Source organism: Fundulus heteroclitus, chromosome 14, assembly GCF_011125445.2.
Source record: "Fundulus heteroclitus isolate FHET01 chromosome 14, MU-UCD_Fhet_4.1, whole genome shotgun sequence".
Taxonomy (NCBI): Eukaryota; Metazoa; Chordata; class Actinopteri; order Cyprinodontiformes; family Fundulidae; genus Fundulus; species Fundulus heteroclitus.
Window position 1 is genome coordinate 2,444,997 of NC_046374.1, and position 20,930 is coordinate 2,465,926.

General features: G+C 43.8%; 1 protein-coding gene across 1 annotated transcript in view; it reads right to left on the reverse strand.

Annotated features, from left to right (window-relative positions):
- Positions 1 to 214: 214 nt before the first annotated feature.
- Positions 215 to 20,930, reverse strand: part of LOC105924484 (C-type mannose receptor 2) — a 56,643-nt gene continuing 35,927 nt past the window's right edge. Inside the window, exons 2-5 of the mRNA XM_036146981.1 lie at positions 8,941 to 9,031; positions 8,609 to 8,758; positions 7,646 to 8,002; positions 215 to 789 (exon numbers count right to left, since the gene is read on the reverse strand). Coding sequence (XP_036002874.1) covers positions 479 to 789; positions 7,646 to 8,002; positions 8,609 to 8,758; positions 8,941 to 9,010 — 888 coding nt within the window. The 5' untranslated portion in view covers positions 9,011 to 9,031 and the 3' untranslated portion in view covers positions 215 to 478. The remainder of the gene's footprint in view (positions 790 to 7,645; positions 8,003 to 8,608; positions 8,759 to 8,940; positions 9,032 to 20,930) is intronic.

Consider the following 20,930-nt stretch of genomic DNA (forward strand, 5'->3'; position numbering starts at 1 on the left):
ATTAATATAAACAATTAAGTCTTTCTGTATGTTTGTTAATGTATGAAAGAAGTCTAGTCAAGGATTAATTTATCTTATTGCTTTGTTTTTCACATGTCCGCAATGTTTTCCTGTTCATGTACAGCACTTTGAATTGTCTTGTTATTAAAAAGTGCTATATAAATAAACTTGCCTTATGCCGCCAGTTTCCCACATCTCCAAAATGAGCGTACGCCTGGGTCAGAGCTGCCGTGAGGACCGCACATTTTCCTGTCAAGTTTATTTTTATAGATCCCAACTTTTGATGTGGAAAGTGGCGTATCAAGTTTTTAGGCCCCATTTTGTGCATACACAAGGTTTATAAATCAGACACCTGCTGTTTAAATGTATTGAGAGCTGGTTATAATAATCTATAATAAGCAATAATAGTCTACATGTTATTTACACAGAGCAGAATGATTTTTAGGACATAGAGCAGACAAAATTTAACTCCATCTGATCATTGAATTTTGAACCACTTATGTTGTCCTCCTGTCTTCATGGCTCCAGACATGTCACAGTCATCCATCAGTTCATCTGCAGCCCAGTTCTGATAGCTGACCACTTCATCACTGACCCAGAACCAGAGATCCAGAGTACAGGCGTAATGCAGTCCCATCCAGACGTAATCAGTGGAGGCCTTCTTGGCTTTCTCCTGGACCCATCTCTGCTCCTTCAGGTTGGTGATGGTGACCAGGTCATGGTGGTGATGTCTGCAGTAGTACAAGGCTTCCTCCCAGGTTTTATTTTCTTTGATCAGGATCAGTTTATCTGGGAATGAAATGGAGAAAGTATCAACCCTAAAGTTATCGCCCAGATGTTGTGGCTTCAACCAATTTTTCAAAGTCTGTGTTAGGACATATTTTCCTAAGTTTGTTTTAATTTATTTTGGATTTTAAGGACGCATAACCTGCTTTAATAAAACAAAGAGACAGAATCCAAAGTTCATGAAAATGTATTTAAAGGCATACTATGCAACATTTTTCAGTTAATTAATGTGTTCCATACCGTTTTGGATGATTAAATGAGTCATTTCAGGTCGAACAAAGGTTTTCTCGGCCGCCCTGGTGGTCTGTGGGGGAAATACCACACTGGCAATTGCAAGGAGCCTCCGGCCCGCACACACAAAAGTCTCGCTTTATGGAGAGAACTCCATGTGTTTTTGCCCTGCCATTCACTATATGCACGCGCGAAAGCAACAACAAAGAACCGCGTGTTAACGTCAAATAAACAAACATGCAAGCATATCAAGTTTTTTTGTTATTACTAATATTATTATTTATTTTTTTAATTGTTGGCGAGGTGGTAGCGTGAGTTTGGCGAGGCGGCCGCCTCGCCAAGATAGCGCTGCGGGAAACCCTGATGTTCATACCTTCACTGTGTTAGTCATTGTTTGTACTGCCGTTTTTTTCACTTTTCGTTGCGTTCGCCTGTCTGCTAAGCTCAAAACAACCGCGCCTGGCTTGACGGAGAAACCAGAACAGCTGAGCATCTTTACGACAGTGCACTTTTACTTTTGCCCTCTGGGGGAGCCTCGCTGGAAAATCAACCCCGGTTGCATAGTATACCTTTAAAGAGTTGGGTATATTACAAATCATGTATCAGGACCTTTTTCCTCAGGTGGCAACTGGGGCTGTAGACAATTTTCAATAAATACATTCAAAATGTACACTCTGTGCCGCATCCCTGAATAAAGGGAGCAGTCTGTTTAACTGTATATGATGAGTAGCTTCAATGTGTGACCAGAAAATCTTGGTTTGAAGCATAATCTTCACATTTAAAGTGTAGTATAATACCCAAACAAGTGTGCGAGCAAAGCAACTGCAAAAACAGAAAGTCAACTTTTTACATGCTCAGTTTCTCTATCAGGTAGGTAAATATGTCAGGCCACTCCACCGGAGGTAATCTGTCATATTCTCCATCCATTGAGTGATAGCATAGGAGTCGACTAGTATGGTTCCGTCTGTTAAAGTCCATGTTTTTTAAAATAACTATCACGGTCCCGTATAGTGAGTTACCTTAAATATTCAGATAAATTCTGTTTTTCTAAAGCCATTGTGAAGAATAAAAAACTTGTTAGCTACAGTTGTTTACCATTGTAAGCATTCAGAGGACCCTCTCTGCCTCCAGCTATGCCCAACCCTCACAAATACGTCACAATTTTTACCGACTGAAAAGGGGTCTATATGGTAAGTGTCAGGGTTTTGTTTACCGATGAACTCAGGACGCACACACGGAACTAAAGGTTTGAGTCTTTATTGAAAGAAGTATGTTGGGTGATGAGTGATGAAGACCGGAGGTTCAGGACTGCAGAAAGTCAGGGATGTAGATGATGGCAGGAGCTGACGGCCCGGAGACAGAGAGTCCACACTTGCTAGGTGCTGCTCGGCTAGCAGGCCTCATAGCACTCAGGTTAGCAGTTCATTTGAGACACCAGGGCACAGAGCTGAGCTTCACCAGGGCGGCTAGTCAGGTTAGCAGAACTTGAGAGACACCAGGGCACAGAGCTGAGCTTCTCCAGGGCGGCTAGTCAGGTTAGCAGAACTTGAGAGACACCAGGGCACAGAGCTGAGCTTCTCCAGGGCGGCTAGTCAGGTTAGCAGAACTTGAGAGACACCAGGGCACAGAGCAGAGCCTTTCCAGGATGGCTAGTCCAGTTAGCAGTTCTCTGGAGACACCAGGACACAGAGCAGAACCTCTCCAGGAACAAATAGTGAACGAACAGTCTTTAGAGTGACTGGCAGGACTAACCTTAACAACAGGAGCAAAACAAAGCTTCCAAGGCAAAACGGGGACTGGCATGGAGAGGTGTGGAATGATGACGGCCCAGTGCTGAACTGAAGGCAGAGGGAGGTTTAAATAGAGCACTTCACAGGTGGAACAAGGGTCTGGCTAATTGACTGGTAAATGATTATCAGGTGTGACTGACTGCTGAGGAGGTGAAGTGAAAATTGACAGAAAATAACTGATGACTGAAAACTAACAATAAATAAAGTCAAACCTAACCAAAAAGAGATGAAAAAATGAAAATAACAGAAAAACAAAGCCAAACCAAAACTCAACCATGACATTACACCCCCCCCCCCCCCTCAAGGCCGGACTCCGGACGGCCTAAAATCAAACTACAAAGTGACCGAACCAGGGTGGGTGGAGGGAAGGCAGGATGGTGGGCAAGAGTCATAACCAAGCTGATCTAACCTGGGTGGGTGGAGGGAAGGTACGATGGTGGGCTGAAATCAAACCAAAACTACCCACTAGGGCGAACTAAAAGGGGGTTTCTAACAACCCCTGGTAAACCAAACAAAGGGCATCTAACAGATGTTGGCAGGCGAACCTCGCCACAAGGCAAAAACGGGCAGAACAGGCGTACGACAACGCCAGAGGGAAGAACGGGCGTACGACAACGCCAGAGGGAAGAACGGGCGTACGACAACGCCAGAGGGAAGAACGGGCGTACGACAACGCCAGAGGGAAGAACGGGCGTACGACAACGCCAGAGGGAAGAACGGGCGTACGACAACGCCAGAGGGAAGAACGGGCGTACGACAACGCCAGAGGGAAGAACGGGCGTACGACAGCGCCAGAGGGAAGGAACGGGCGTACGACAGCGCCAGAGGGAAGGAACGGGCGTACGACAGCGCCAGAGGGAAGGAACGGGCGTACGACAGCGCCAGAGGGAAGGAACGGGCGTACGACAGCGCCAGAGGGAAGGAACGGGCGTACGACAGCGCCAAAGGGAAGGAACGGGCGTACGACAGCGCCAAAGGGAAGGAACGGGCGTACGACAGCGCCAAAGGGAAGGAACGGGCGTACGACAGCGCCAAAGGGAAGGAACGGGCGTACGACAGCGCCAAAGGGAAGGAACGGGCGTACGACAGCGCCAAAGGGAAGGAACGGGCGTACGACAGCGCCAAAGGGAAGGAACGGGCGTACGACAGCGCCAAAGGGAACAGAGGGCGCCCTAACACGCCGGGGAACCGAGAACAGAGGGCGTCCTACACGCCGGGGAACCGAGAACAGAGGGCGTCCTAACACGCCGGGGAACCGAGAACAGAGGGCGTCCTACACGCCGGGGAACCGAGAACAGAGGGCGTCCTAACACGCCGGGGAACCGAGAACAGAGGGCGTCCTAACACGCCGGGGAACCGAGAACAGAGGGCGTCCTAACACGCCGGGGAACCGAGAACAAAGGGCGTCCTAACACGCCGGGGAACCGAGAACAGAGGGCGTCCTAACACGCCGGGGAACCGAGAACAGAGGGCGTCCTAACACGCCGGGGAACCGAGAACAGAGGGCGTCCAAACACGCCGGGGAACCGAAAACAGAGGGCGTCCAAACACGCCGGGGAACCGAAAACAGAGGGCGTCTAAACACGCCGGGGAACCAAGAACAGAGCGCGTCTAAACACGCCGGGAACACTAAATCTAAACGCTAGAAATCTAAACACCAGGGAACCAAGAAACCTAAACACCAGGAGTCTGGGGGCGTCCTAACACGCCGGGAACACTAAATCTAAACGCCAGGAATATAAACATCAGGGAAACAGGAACAAAGGACATCCTAATACACCAGGAAACAAGAGCGGAGGGCGTCCTAACACGCCAGGAAACTAAGAGCTAGGGGGCCAAAACAAAACTAAGAAGCGCTGGGACCTAAAGAGCGCTGGGAAACTAAAGATCTAAACATAAAACTAGAAAACCAGGCATGAACTAACCTATAGAACAAAACCAGAAGAACTAGGGTAGGGATAACAAAAGAAAAACCGAAGCAAAAAACTAGAAAATCAAAATAAAACTAAAAAAACTAGGAAAAAGAGCAAGACGTACAAGAGAAAAAAAACTATAAAACTAATGCAAAAACCAAAACAAAGAAACTAGGACAGGAACGGGTAAACTATTGTAACACTAGATAACTAAAGCTAGAACAAAAACAAAAACTAAGAGAACAAGGCAAAAAACTAGGATTCTAAAGCAAACAGAAATAACCAAAGCAAAAACCGGAAGACTCTAGGCAAACCTGGAACACCAGAACAGAGGTGGAAAAACAAACGAAAATAGAAACTCAAGTACTCTAAGAAAAAACAAAGAACCCCCTAAATAACTCTAAAAACCCCAAAAATCCTAAAGTAAACCAAAACTGAAATAGAGCCCCAAAATTAACAGAAGGCACTGGCCTTAAGGGCTCAGGCAAGACGGCTGCTAAGCAAAAAAAGAAAAAGTCTTCGTGGAGGTCGTCCTAGACGAGGCAGGCGGCGGAGCAGCATCGCCCGACTAAACCCTCGAGGAGGGCGGCCCCGACGACGCAAAGTCAGGCGGCCCGGAGACCGCGGTCGGCGGCTCTGGCCGAACAAAAAAGTCAGAGGCGGCCGCCGTGGTGGGCGGCCCCGACGAGGCAGAGTCGAGCGGCTCGAAGTCCACAGTCTGCAGCTCCGGCCGAACAGAGAAGTCAGAGGCGGGCGCCGTGGTGGACGGCCGCGACGAGGCAGAGTCGAGCGGCTCGGAGTCCGCAATCTGCGGCTTTGGCCGAACAGATCAGTCGGAGGCGGTGCCAAGCTACAGGTCTCGGCGGAAACTGAGGCCAGAGGCGGGTCCTCCTGGACCTCCTCACGAGGCTTGGGCGGAGGCAGGTCCTCCTGGACCTCCTCACGGAACTTGGGCGGAGGCAGGTCCTCCTGGACCTCCTCACGGAACTTGGGCGGAGGCAGGTCCTCCTGGACCTCCTCACGGAACTTGGGCGGAGGCAGGTCCTCCTGGACCTCCTCACGGAACTTGGGCGGAGGCAGGTCCTCCTGGACCTCCTCACGGAACTTGGGCGGAGGCAGGTCCTCCTGGACCTCCTCTTGAGGCTTGGGCGGTGACGGAATACAGACCTCGGAGGGCGGCGCCGGGCTACGGGCCTCGGAGGGCGGCGCCGGGCTACGGGCCTCGGAGGGCGGCGCCGGGCTACGGGCCTCGGAGGGCGGCGCCGGGCTACGGGCTTCGGAGGGCGGCGCCGGGCTACGGAGGGCGGCAGGGTTGAAGATTGAAGCGCGTCCTTGACGGACCTTCCGTGCCGGTGCTTCTGCCGTCTTTGCCGGAAGGAGCCAGATGAGGAATCCGGGGCAGTCTTGGAGGTAGCCGCTGGCCAGCAGGGCAGAAGGTCATCTCGGTCACCGTAGAAGAAATCCCAAAGCTGGCTCTCCTTGATGCGTGGAGCTCCGCTAGGTGGAACGATGAGCCTCACTCGAGGGGCCAGCTGCGAGTCATGGAGGTGATGACCGAGACGACGTGAGGCTGAGTGGCTTCTATTCCTGGGTTCCGGGGTAGCCATAACAACGCCCACGTAAACCACCTGGGGAGTGGAGTCGGTCCGGACGGGTGGTGCAGGGTCCCGGGCGGAAGCCATCTTGGCATACCTCTCCCTCATCTGGCGTTCGCACATCTCCACATATGCGAGGATGTCCGGGTCGTCAACTCCTGCAGGTAAGTCCCGCATGGCGCCTGAGTTCACCCTTTGACTGGGCCGTACTGTCAGGGTTTTGTTTACCGATGAACTCAGGACGCACACACGGAACTAAAAGTTTGAGTCTTTATTGAAAGAAGTATGTTGGGTGATGAGTGATGAAGACCGGAGGTTCAGGACTGCAGAAAGTCAGGGATGTAGATGATGGCAGAAGCTGACGGCCCGGAGACAGAGAGTCCACACTTGCTAGGTGCTGCTCGGCTAGCAGGCCTCATAGCACTCAGGTTAGCAGTTCATTTGAGACACCAGGGCACAGAGCTGAGCTTCACCAGGGCGGCTAGTCAGGTTAGCAGAACTTGAGAGACACCAGGGCACAGAGCTGAGCTTCACCAGGGCGGCTAGTCAGGTTAGCAGTTCTCTGGAGACACCAGGACACAGAGCAGAACCTCTCCAGGAACAAACAGTGAACGAACAGTCTTTAGAGTGACTGGCAGGACTAACCTTAACAACAGGAGCAAAACAAAGCTTCCAAGGCAAAACGGGGACTGGCATGGAGAGGTGTGGAATGATGACGGCCCAGTGCTGAACTGAAGGCAGAGGGAGGTTTAAATAGAGTACTTCACAGGTGGAACAAGGGTCTGGCTAATTGACTGGTAAATGATTATCAGGTGTGACTGACTGCTGAGGGGGTGAAGTGAAAATTGACAGAAAATAACTGATGACTGAAAACTAACAATAAATAAAGTCAAACCTAACCAAAAAGAGATGAAAAAATGAAAATAACAGAAAAACAAAGCCAAACCAAAACTCAACCATGACAGTAAGGTGGTATCAAGGCACACCTGCCCATCGTTCCAACCACAACCCTGCATGACAATTCTAAGAATAGAGTGCAGCTGTACAGGCCCTTTATTTTCCTAATACCTGGTCATGTTTATGTTTAATCACAAAATTGTTAAATCTCAACATAAATGTGCATAGATGCAAATGTAAGGTGAACATTTTCTGGATGTAAAATTCAGGCTTATTGACAGGATTGTTCACCACTGAAATAATGATGATATATTTTGTAATCTTCAAAAAAAAGAAAAGAAAAAACAATGTAATAATCCAGTTCATATTTTAGACATTTAATGGGTAAATGTGTTGCTATCATCACAAATGTTAATGTTAATTAAAAACTCACCATAGCAGATGAAGGGTTTTCTGACAGTACAGTTCTCATTCTTCCATCTGCCTTCATCATCAAACACAGTCATGGCACATTGACCACTGTTGTATCGCTCATCATCAAAGTCTTTGTTCCAGTGTCTGAAAGAAAAACTGCTTCCATCTGACCACCTCCAGGTGTCTCTCATAAGTCCCATATACACATTTTTTCGACCTTTAGAGCTCAAAACATTCTTCAGTCGTTCATCCTGGAGCTGATCCAGTCCACTGGGCAGGTCTGTGTGATGCTCTCTGCAGTAACTCTGAGCCTCCAACCAGGTCTTCTCTTGTTTAATCAGATAGAATTTATCTGAAGTATTTCTTTCTGTGGAATGACAGTCAATGTCAACAGGATCATTATTTTAAGTCAGCAACAGTTTCAGCAGTAAAAAGAAATAATGCATAAATTGAAATTTTTTTTTAGAATTCTTCCTCCTCAATGCAAATATTAAATTCAGTTTGTTGCTCCAGTTCATAACAAATATCGTCTCACAGCATTTTAGCAAAGAATAAAAGTCAATTCAATCTATTTATGCACATTTAAAGATGAATACACACATTTTAATTGTATCCTAGTTATCAAACCTGTTCAAACTCAGTTAACAATTTTTGCCAGAACTCTTGCCTCAGCTGAAACTATGCCTTCTGGTCTGGATGCTTTCTTGTCAGCGTTTTGGAGAACCAATAAAAAAACAAACAAACAAACATATTCTTACCGTCATAGCAGAGAAAATGTTCACGTCGCCCACATGAAATGTCAATCCACTTTAGACTTTTTAAAATACACCCACAGTTTTCAGTATTGAGATCATTTGGCTCTCCGCTGTTCCACTCTGTCTCATCTTCACTGAACTCCACTCCAGGCAGAGACCAGTACCATCTCCTGATACCGTTTGTTTGATCATACAGACCAATCCAAGCTTCTGTCATTCCTGGGGAGTTCTGAGGAGTCTCTTCAGGCCTTCCATGTCAGACACTGTTGCCAGGTCCGTGTGTTTCTCTCTGCAGTACTGCTGAGCTTCAGTCCAGTTCTTATTAACATTAATGTAGTGATACTCATACAGATGACAAAACATTACACAGCACTGACCTATTGACAGAAAGAAATGCTCATTGATTTTAAGCACTAGATAGTTTTAAAGTAGAGAACAAAAGATACCCAATCCGTTTTATATAACTTTGATTTTAAAAAGGCTTTTTTGTCCTGCTTACAAATTTAACTTAAACCATAAGGATTTACCAACATTATGATGTCTGTACAGAGCCACTTACCCAACAGAATGAGCAGAAAAACATTCAGCTTCATCTCTCCTCGGTCAGGTGCAAATATTTTGTGTTTCATTTTTGTTTCAAGGGTCTGTCTCTGTTGGAAAAAGTAGTTTATTAAACACTTCCTGTAGCTGTAAAAACGTTACAAATATCAAACATACAAATTTAATTCTGGCCAATCAAATGTTTTCTATCCAGATTTTAGGAAAGTTGCTGGTTTGCAACCATTAAATAATCATCCATCCACTTATTTTATCTAAAGCCTTAAACTCTTTTAAGGATAAAGAGTTTATCCTGAATGGTAAATGGTTTTTATAGCGCTTTTCTATTTGTACGGACCACTCACACTCTCCTCGTCGCACACACATTCACACACTGATATGCTGATTGGTGGGCAACTGGGGTTTGTCATGGTTGAGTTTTGATTTGGCTTTGTTTTTCTGTTATTTTCATTTTTTCATCTCTTTTGGGTTAGGTTTGACTGTATTTATTGCTAGTTTTCAGTCATCAGTTATTTTGTGTCAATTTTAACTTCACCTCCTCAGCAGTCAGTCACACCTGATAATCATTTACCAGTTAATTAGCCAGACCCTTGTTTCACCTGTTAGTGCTCTATTTAAACCTCCATCTGTCTTTGGTTCAGCACTGGCCGTCTTCTGTTATCCACCACTCCATGCCAGTCCCTGTTTTTTGCCTTGGAAGAGTTGTTTTGCTCTCTTGTTTAAGGTTAGTGCTGCCAGTTTCTCTAAAAACTCTGTACTCAGCTGTTGGTTCCTGGAGAAGCTCAGCTCTGTGCCCCCGTGTCTCCAAAGAACTGCTAACCTAACTAGCCGCCCTGGAGAAACTCTGATCTGTGCCTGGTGTTGCTACGGGGTCTGCTAGCCGAGCAGCACTGAGCTTTCCTGGCCACCCGGTTATTATGGACTCTCGCTCCGGTCCGTCAGCCCCTGCCATCACCTAAACCTCCGATCCTCTGTAACCCTGATCCTCTGGACTTCATCACCCACCATCCAGCAGCCTTTCATAATAAAATTCTTAAAACTTTTAGTGCCGTGTGGTCGTCCTGAGTACATCGGTAAACATGACAGGGTTAAGTGCCTTGTCCAGGGGCACATCGACAAGTGACAGGATAAAGCTGGTATCAAGCACACAATCTACCGATGAGATGACTGATCTACCCTCTGGATCCATCCGTTGTTAAATTAAATGAAAGTTTGTCAATAAAACTAGATCTCTGATATAAATTAAGGGGAAAAAGATAAAAGATTTTGTAAATTCTGCATGAAATCACACATAAAATGAATAGAGTCTAACTTCGTAAATGTGACACATACGTCCATTAGATCCTTTAGCTGAGGTGAAATAGCTTGTTGACAGTTGTCACATTCTACCAGAGAGAAGTCTCTGTGAAAGGTGTTGTCCTATCTAACGCAAATCACTTCTGTTTTGAAATATATTTGAATATTCAAACAGTTCCAACATTAAAATAACTTTCTAAGTGTAATTTAACATTTAGTTTCCAACATGGTTAGAATTTTATGTGTATTTTTTCCATTGTGTGTTTTTATATGTATTTTTTTTCAACACAAATCACCTTGTTTTAGATAAAATATGCCATTTACCTTTGAGTGCTTTGTGCAGATATTTTTTTCTCCCTGTTCGTGTTGCTGCTGTTATTTTCCTACCATTTTAAAGTGTTTAACAGAACTGTTGGCTGTAAAACTACAAATGTTGCATTGTTCTGGTTACTAAACTGAAACATCGCTGCTACCAATTAATGTTGCTTGAAGACTAACACCTAAAAACAGAAGATTAAGAGTCCCTTGAATCTTCCCACCAGCAAGTCACCAAGCACCAAGCAAGAAGGATTGCTTTCCCAATAGTAAATTAGCCTTAATTTTTTTGCACTTTTTTGTGTGTGTTATTCTGAGAGGTGTGGTTATTCTAGAGCAGCGGGTCAACAAGTGACTCGCTTCCTTCTTGTTCCAATACGGCCTCTGTAACTACCATCCATCCATTTTCTCTACCTGCTTATCCATGCAGCGCCGCGGGGAAGCTGGTGCCTATCTCCAGCAGTCAATGGGGAGATGCTGGGTAAACGTGGATAGACCTATTTATGTTATTTTTCTTTTAAACAGTTTTATCATTATTACCGTCCTTCAACGACTGGAAGGAGGTTTCAGTCAAAAGAGATGGAGAAGCTCTGCTCAGCTTTTGATTTGACATGACCACTGTCAGACACATGAACTGGTAGAATAATGATAAATGGATAAATCTGATTTCTCAGCAGTAATATTTTTTTATTAAAGTGAGACATAAAATAACGTTTTTTTCTTCAGTTTTGCAGAACGTCTGCTGACAATACAACACATATTTTTTTATTTTAAAGAATAATTAATATTGTCTCTAAGACAACATTTAACAGCAGAAATTCTCCATTCATTAAAAACGGTGTCTGGAGTAATTATGTGAAGGGTTTGATCTTCCTCTTTCTTTGGCAGCAGCTCCCAAACTGCCAGCAGGAGACGCAGTTTACTCGTTTAAATGGACCGGACCAAATCTGTACTTCTTATTCACTAGGAACACAATCTTTGATGATCAGGTGCAACACGCCCACTTTTTGCTCTCCCTGTTCAACGTAATTTAGCCGTCATTATTTGGAATCTTTGAAAATCAGGCCCTAAGTGTTTTAGACTAGAGCCACACTATAGTTCCTACTCTATTACGAGGATTGATATGTAACTTGGGGTTAAGTCATTTGCCTAGAGGTATATCAACATATGGCAGGGTAGGAACCCACAACTTTTAAATTGCCAGAGACAACTCTTTGAGCAACAGTTGCTTCACAATAATATTTCAAAGAGTTATTTTAAATGATAAGAAACTAAAGGCAGTAGAAGTGCAGGAATTGCTAGAGTCAGCGGGTTTTATGGGGCCTTCAACAGAATGATATCTGGGGCATTTAAACACAGATTTAGTGGAATCCAGCAGAGAGGGCGGCACGTTTAATTGGCCGAGCTTAAAAGCAATCAGGGATAACTGATTATTATTTGCTGAGATGTATTTGAGAACAAACTGAGCTCTGTTACAAAGAAAATATGAAAATTGGAGCATCAGACTGTAGTCATGGTAACACAATTGAGGATGAACAACAATACAGGTTTACACTTTTCCAAAGTAAAAATAAAAAAAATATTGTAATTCATTTAAAAATATTTACTTTAAATACTAAATATGCAATAATATTTTAGTCACACAGCATTAAACATTTGGTATTTACAAGAGCCAAGTGAGCTAATGTCTTTGTCCTCTAAAATCGACTTAAACTCCTCCAGATTTATAAGAAATAAATCTTTTTGCATTTTATCCTAGTAAGAACTAAGATGAGTAAAGTAGGCCCTGATAAACTTGGTCATCTTGTGAGACTATTTACAGAGAAACTACATGACATCTCTGACATCAAGCCTGCAAATTGTTGGGCAGGACTGTGAAACAAATCTGGGAATCCTTGACGCTGGTATTGAGAATATTTGCTGAGGGCTCAGGTTGGAGTCCATGAAAACATGGACTCCTTTCTTTCTCAGTCAGTGCTGCTGCTGCTTGGGGTTGGTAAGAGGAGAGCGGTCTGCCTCGTTGGATCACACAGGTTTAATGTTTACTAGTTAAACATCATCTATCCTGAATTTAAGAAAATCGTGGTGTTTGAGTTTAATTTTGACAGAAGCTTTTTTGCATAGATTAGTTTTTATTAACAGGAGTGCTATTTTTAATTATTCTTCTGGAATGTGACAATTAACAAAAGTTTTTTTTTTCTGGCCTTCTTTCTTTGAAAAACTTTAGATAATCCGGGTAAAAGTTAAACATATTTGCCAGATTATTTCAGAGATGAAATTAATTTGTGTTGCAGAGTATAAAGATAAAAAAAAAAAAAATTGCTAAACTTATACTAACAACTTACCCTTACATATACCACTGCATCAAATACACAGTCATCAATATAGAAGTATAGAAATGATGAGAAAAGGTGAAACTTACATCTGGTGATAGAAACAGGTGTCAGTGAACTGTCCCGTCCCAAACAGATGACTTTTGTTGGGTAAGGAATCATTTAAATATGACGACACTCTAGTCAGCCGTTCATGTGCATAAACAAATGGTAACACCTCTTTGATAAATGATCGTCTGTCAGATAATCTGACTTTAGTCTTTTTTTTAGTTTCCTTTAACATCCAGGGTCTTACTCTGGTGAGAATACCACTCATAGTACTTTTTATTTTAGATTACATACATCTCAATTGTTGTCTTACACAAGGAAAACACATATTTAGAGGTGATGAGCTTTAATGAAACTTAAAGAAGTGAGAAATAATGTACATCTGTGTCTAAATGTGTCCAAGAGCTTTTCACACTGCGGTAATGTCACCATAACTGTGGTGCTTCTGCATCAGATTAGTGCAGCATGCAGATAGCTTCAGCCTGTCTGGACCAACAGCCTGGCTACAGTTACACAGATAATCTGAAATCTGGTTCATACTTCCTAATCTAGTAATTAAAGAGCTAAATGGTAAAAAAAAAATCTACTGTATCTTTTAGGATATAAAATGCACCGAATTATAAGGCGCATTATGTATTCTTCCCAAGTGTGTAATATCACTCCACCCCTTTGGTAGGGTGACCAGATGTCCTCAATTTCTAGGGACAGACCCCGTTTTGGATGACCTGTCCCGGGCAAAAGCTGTCCCCGGAAATATCCCCGATTTCAGTGTATCATGATGAAGTAAAAAAGTATTTACCTGGTCCTGCCGCTGTCTCGACGTAGAAGAGTTTTGCTGAACACACCTTGCCCACCCCATCATCGTTGCAGTTCAGACAAAACAAACCAACCCCCAGGCAGAGATTCTGTGCTTAACAAAATCAGAGACGTCCCCAGTTTTCATTAGAGAAATCAAATCTGGTCATTTTGAGGAAATGCACTGGCCACGTAACGCCTTACAAGTGTCATGGTTTTCAGATGACGAGCCCACATGCAGAAACGATCGGGAAGCAAAGCACAGTTTTAAGATGTTTATATAGGAAAAAGGCAGATATAAAAGATGGGACTACAGGCGACTCGGCAGGGTCAGAACGTCACTGCTGGAGAGACATAAAGCTGGGCGGACCTAACCGGGGAGAAGTTGCGCCGAGGAAACTCTGTGATCGTACCCCTGTCGGTGTTTGGCGGCTAGTGGCCGAGGGCGGCAGATGTAACTGGTGAGGGATCCAGAGCGAGCCTCCTCGGAAATGGGTGACAGATGAATTGACCAGAGTGAGGGAAGAACCAGTAGAATCCGGAAGAGGGAATCTCAGGCCCCGCTGGGTAACATCCAGGGAGTATGAGGGGTGAGCCAGAGCAAAATCTAAGCGAGAGGATTCTGAAGGTCTGGTTCTTCGGACAAGACGTCAAGACAGGTGAGTGCATCCAAGCACCAAAAACGCGACTGGTTAAGGCTCTGGCGTCTTCCATCTGTCAGCGCTCTGCTTAAGAAGCCAGAGGAAGCCGCTTGCAACGAGCCGCAGGTGTGGGCCACGCCCCCTCAGCCAACTAGACACACCTGAGGAGTAGAGTTAGAGCAGGACAACACAGAGAACCCTGACAACAAGTATGTTTTTAAAAGAGTAAATTTACACTTTACATTTAAAGTACGGTCCACAGTTTTGTGCTTCTGCGGAGAGAACTTTCGTCATGGGTCAGTATTAGGGCATTTCTCAAATAAATTAGATTAGCTCCACCCCCTGGAAATCAACTCCAGTTTCCCAGATGGTTGAACAAGCAAATTACACAGTGAGAAATACTTCTGAGTTATCCCCGCAAGAATCTGTGTCCCCCGTCGGGAGTGCGCATGCAGCAGGGAGAGCGAACCCAGTCCTCTCCATTTCATTTCCAACCATCTTTCCATGAAAATAGAGATGTTTTATTTTTGTTAGCAGAGAACAAGAGGGTCGTTACATTATCGTTCAGTTAGTGGGTTAAAACTGAAGATTTAACACATTGGCACGAGGTTGTTTAAACAGCTCGATGACGTTTGGCTAATGGATAATCACGTCTGTTTAAACTCGATTGATCCCTCAATAACCCGTTCTCAGAAAGTAAACGGCTCTGAGGTCATTTGCAGATGTCTCACAAGAATAATATTTGCTTTGTGTTACTAGATTGTCGAGTGTCTCTCTGCTGAAACCAAAAACACCCCTTCCTGAGTCCATCACAGCTGTCTGCTTGTTTGTGTATTTTTTGTTGCTAGATAGACCCGCATAAATGGATCATATAAAACGGATCCCTTGTAATCAAATAAACAAAGTTAGAGCTGAACTGTAAAGCCCTCCCGCTTACACGCTCTTACGATTCTTAATGCGATCCAGAATCCGGTCAGAAAAGTTCTCCAGTTGTTTCTCAAAGAACTGGCAGGAGTTCAGTGATCAGAGGACAGGTAAAGGGTCAGAACCGTGATGGCAACGTCAGGCAGGATGAACAAGGAGAATAACCAGAATCCAAAGTCTGAGAGTAGGTCCAGGGTCAGAGCCAGGTAATCAGAGATCAAAGGAAAATCCAAAGCAGTCAGGGCACGGGAACAGGTTAGATAACAGGCAGTAAATCAGGTTGGACAGGGGTTAGGCAGGCTCAGAGAATCAGGAGGCAGAACAGGTCATGTAACAGGCAGGTAGACAGGATACAGAACGCTGGATTAAACTCACAGGTGGCTCGTAATAATCTGGCACTGGTGACTGGTTTGAGGGCTGGTTATATGGTCAGTGGTGCAGGTGGATCTGATGAAGACTGAGAAATGGGGCAGAGCTGTATAATGCGACAGATGAGAATCAGACCAGTACTAGTGCAGAGATCATGATAGTGTTTCTTTGTTACCATCATATTTGCTGATGCAATATTTGGGACAGAGCTGTCTGCTTCACCACTCTACAAAGCTTGTCCGACCACAAGATGGCCGCGACGCAGGTGCACTGCTTGTTCTAAATTTGAGGTCATTTGAGGAATGCCCCAGTAAACAGAAATAATCAGTGATATGTGGGTAAGGTATTAAATTACCAGATACATATCCTATGTTCTGATTACCTAAAAGTCTGTGTCTTGACCATATCTGATTAGAAATTGCATATTTTAGTTTGTTAGCTTGTCACAACTACATCATCCATGGCGCTTTATTTCCAACAACTCTCATTTTGGGATACTTCCAAAAGTGAACTTTGAGACAGGATGTTGTTTTCCCGTTTATTCCCTGCCAAAGAGAAGTGTATACGCATCTGAAATTAGAACTTGCACGCATGTATTATGCTTCTAGTGTACATTTATTGACTGGTTAATATTAAAAGCTAACCTAAGGGTAAGATGCGTGCATGTTGCTTTGCTGCGCTTATGCACCACAACATGTCCGGTGTGTGGGGTGGAACACGAGGAAGCGATGAGGCAAGGTGACACAAAGCAAGACGAGTAGCAAAGGTAGTTGAGTTAAAGCAGTGCAGAACAAAGCAGAGAAACCAGCAGGGAATGGAGAAATGAGAGGGGCTCAAATACTGTGAGGAGAGGAACAGGAACAAAGGCGGGGGAAGATTGGTAAATTAAGCAAAGGTGTGGAGAAGGAGCTGGGAGAGAAAGCTAGTGGCAACAGGGGGCGAAAGAGAGCAACAGAGGAAAGCAGGCAGAATGTGACTAAACATAAACATACAAAAAAACAGAACTGTGTAAACCGTGACAGTCAGCTACTTATAAAATTATAGTAGAACTCTGCTCTGATGCCACAGCCTTGTGTCTCTTGACATGTTGAAGGAGGAACCCTCATTATCAATGAGAAATAACCTGGATTTTGTTCATTTGTTATTTTTTTTTGTTATGTTCTTTAGAAATAAAGTTACATTTTGTTTATAACCCTCGCTGGCGTACCCGAGCTGTATAGCTGACTGTGCCTTTATCTTTTGTTGATTTTATGATACAAGCGGGGTTTTATTTAAAGAAAAACAGGATTAGAATAAAAACTGTCAGTTGGTCTAATTTGCCTCTTCTTTCCTGCTGTGAACAGAGTTCTCATTCTTAGTTGCAGCTGATGGGACTGTCAGTACTATTTTTGACCTGTTTTTCATGAAAGCTGAAAGACATGAAGGTCAGCATTTGAATTGTAAAACACTAACTGAATATCTTGGTACAGGTAATGCAATAGTATGTTTTTAAAGTGAACAAAAACACCTTGCCTTTAAAATTGTAATTTCATCTTATAGGACAGAATAAAAGAAATGTAAAAAAAACTCTTTACAACTGTAGCACAGCACTTTATCACTATTTAGTACCAGATATGGTGATCTATATCCTACTCCATTCTGTTACAGCCAGAGACATTTTATATCTTAAAGTCCAACATTTATTTATATATAGCAACTCTTGAAGTTCATTAACTTTATGCAACTTACAAATTATGAGTCTTTGTAAAGTTGATGTATTTACCAAACTCCAAAATTAAAGTTGCTCACATACAAGTGCATACAAGTTCTTAGCATACATGATGAAATAAAAAGAAACATAAAATATTCCACACAGAACTTTTGTCTGACTGAAAAATAAAAAAGACAGGTATCTACTGTTATGCCATAAGCTGGTTGAATATGCTTATTATTATTATTAATTATAATTTGGTATTATAACTTAAATAATAAATCATTCAACTCAAATTTCTGCTATAACAAAGATAGTTCAAATGGTGGTGATGTTAGCTATAAGCTTGTAAGTATTTATACCACTAATGCATTAGTTAATTTGCTGTTATGAACTAATTTATGCTGGAATAAATGATCAGGTCGGACTGTTAACCGACGAGGTTTATCCAGCAGGCTGTGAGAACCCCAATGTAACTGCAATTAGAGTTTAAATCCTTATTCCTTATCACCATCCAATGATATTGTCTCTGTATTAATATCAGATGTTAACTCCAAAGGAGGTTAGCTCTGAATTCTGAATACCCAGGCAACTGTGAATTGGACTGAACACAAAACAATGTCTATTCCGCAGTCGTTGGTTTTATTGAACCAAAAGCAATTCCCTGTTACAGTAATTCTCTGATTCAACAACTTTGGAATTCTTACTCATTACTAAACTAAAACATGCAAAATATATATGTGGAAATAAAGAACAAAACAAAAATAAACAATGGATTAAAATGAGCGGTTAGCAGATCTTAACTTAACTCACAGTTGTTTAACACCGCCCTCGAAACACCGGCATTTGACGTATCAGCATTGACAGACAGAACAGCTTCGGGAATCTCACTGGACGCTTTGATGTATTACCAAAAGCTTGTTCAGCTAAGCTACCTACAGTTCAGATACACGTCACCCTCCCAAGATGGCTGCTACGATGATGTATGAGGGGAGGTCCTAATGACGTAACCACGCTTACGCTGATGGGATAATGCCTCGCTTCGAGAGGGCGCAGCTGACTGGGAGTTTAAAGCAAAGCCCGCGACTTGAGACAAAGAGATTAAATTGATAAGAAGAAGCGAAAAGAGAGAGGGGGGGAAAGCAGGGAAAAAGATGAAAAGAAATGAAGCAGTAACCCACGGCGGGGTTCTTGATGGAGCAAAATCAATTGTAAAATGCATGCACATACAAAGAAAATGTTCAGCAAAATAATTCCAACTTCGTCGTGGAATAAAAGCATTAACCAACACCTACAAAGTTCTAACGCCTGCCCTGGCACTTCTAAACACCCTATTGGTGAGACAGAAATAAAAGGGGAGACCCCGTTACTTTGAGGTGCCTCGGGGCTGGTCCGGAGCGCTCCGAGTAGTGTGGCTTTCTGGACGCAGCGGGACGGGGAAAAAGCTCCTTCGTTTCTTCCTCCGGGTTCACAGTCGCTTTGTTGGCCAGACAAAGCGGGGTCCTCTTCGATCACTGGGAGATACAGCGTCTCTCAGTCTTTTGATCAGAGGGAATTTAAAAGTACTTATTTTAGTCGACCTCCTGTTATGTAAAGCAGGGAATAACCGTTGCGTCGAAAACTCTCGGTCCAGCGAGGAACTCGAACACGTGGCGTGGGATTACCCCAACGGAAACAGCTGTGTGTGTCTTCTCGGGTTGGCTAAAAGCCAGGGAAGAAGGAAGATTGTCGTGTGTGATCGGCTTTTATAGCCATCACCATAGCAACCTTATCTTGATCGGCGGTCATTTTGCCGTGTTGCGTGATGGGAGTTGGTGGCCATTTTGACCACATGAGTTGGTGGCCATTTTGACCACATTGCATCAAGGGTAACGCAGTCCGTTACGTCCCGAATTGATGCCGTTTTTTTTGTCACGTCTGAACTGGCACAACATACCCCCCTTTAGCTTTGAAGAGTGGGATGCTGGTCACAGTCTTTAAAGGTACAACCAAGTCCATTCTGGCGTGACGAAAATCCGTTGTGCATGAGTGGAACAACCTAATAGTCCTTCTAGTAGTCCATTGGGATTCATGCAGTTCAGTTCATCATCCAAGAGGAGGAAAAACAAAGCATTCATTGTGCCTGGGTCAGTGACCTAGCCTGGGCAGGACTAAGCTATAGCTAGTCATTTCTATTGGCTAATAAGGCAACAATAAAGTAATAATAAAAAAAAAGAAATGCAAACTTCACAATCACCATTGTCAATACATTCATTGGTCATCAGGTTTGAACTTTGAACCAAAGAAAGGAGAGAGGGAAAAAGGGAAAGGAAAGAGACAGCGGTTCGTAGTCTAATCAGCTTATGGCCTTCAAGGAGCTGGTGCTACGAACCTGGGAGCGACAAAGGTGAGGGCATCAATCCTGGTTTGCAACTGTTTGATCTGCTTGTATGCTGCATACGCCATCGCAGTAGTGATGGCCCATCCAAATACAAGGAGAACCACAATAATGGTCATAATGTGAGTGTCGGTCGACTCTGTAGCTCTGGGGAAGCGAAGCAGAGGGACCGAGCTCAACTCTGATGGAGTGAGACTGAATTTAATCAGCTGGGTACCTGCAAGTAAAAGCTGTCTTTCAATGCCGACATCAATGCCAAAGTTGTATCACTTAAAGACATCTATTATTTCAATCTCTGAGTCATATTTGTCAACGTCAAGGTGATGCAGAACCATGTTTCCGATGTGGACTACAGCGCCTTGAGGTGGGGAACAGAAAATGGTTTGGTTGGGCAGTTTTAGTCTAGTAACTGTGTCATGCTGCTCGTAGGATAACAGGGCTTCTGCCTCTGGGGTGCTAACGAGCCAGCGGTTACCTGCCCGCTCAATTTCGGTTTCCACACCTGCATCTTTAAGGGTCATTCTAGCCTGACAGTTTTGTTCAGGAGATTCATTCCTTAGACCACACAGGTAATTGGTAACGTCTCTGATAAATGGGTTGCTTGGGCATACCCAGTGGATGTCTTTGATTTTGGTACACAAATCCAAATTAGGGACTAAATAAAGCTTGGGATCAGCATCATGATAGGCCAATATTGAGGGAGTTTGTAGGTGTACGTGGGTCTCACCTTGCCAAAAACCGACATTCAATACTGATTTAAGCCTATACACATTAGCTCTTTCAATGATGGGAAGGTTTAGCATAAATCCTATCTCCAAGTTGTCAGGATTTACAAATATTGGAATTGCACTACCTAGGCTGTACGCCAGGTGTGTTTGTGGTGGTTGCAGTGTTTCACTAGAGGCAGATTTGAGAACCTTTTCGACCAAATCTATTGGTACCAGGTACGGAGGAATCCGTCCTTCAGCAAGGCTATTCATGGATGAACTAACCTCTCGAGTGAGGTCCTGCATTAAATCTCTAACAACCTGGGTATACATCATGTCATTCTTCACCACTTCTGTGAGCGTTTCCAAAGCAATGCATGGTGTTATGGCTGAGTGTGAAATTATAGACGTGAAGTTATGTATGGACACTTGCTTTATTAGTGCATGTTTAAAGTGTCCTGATTGAACATGCACTTGTCCTATTTAATGCTATGCA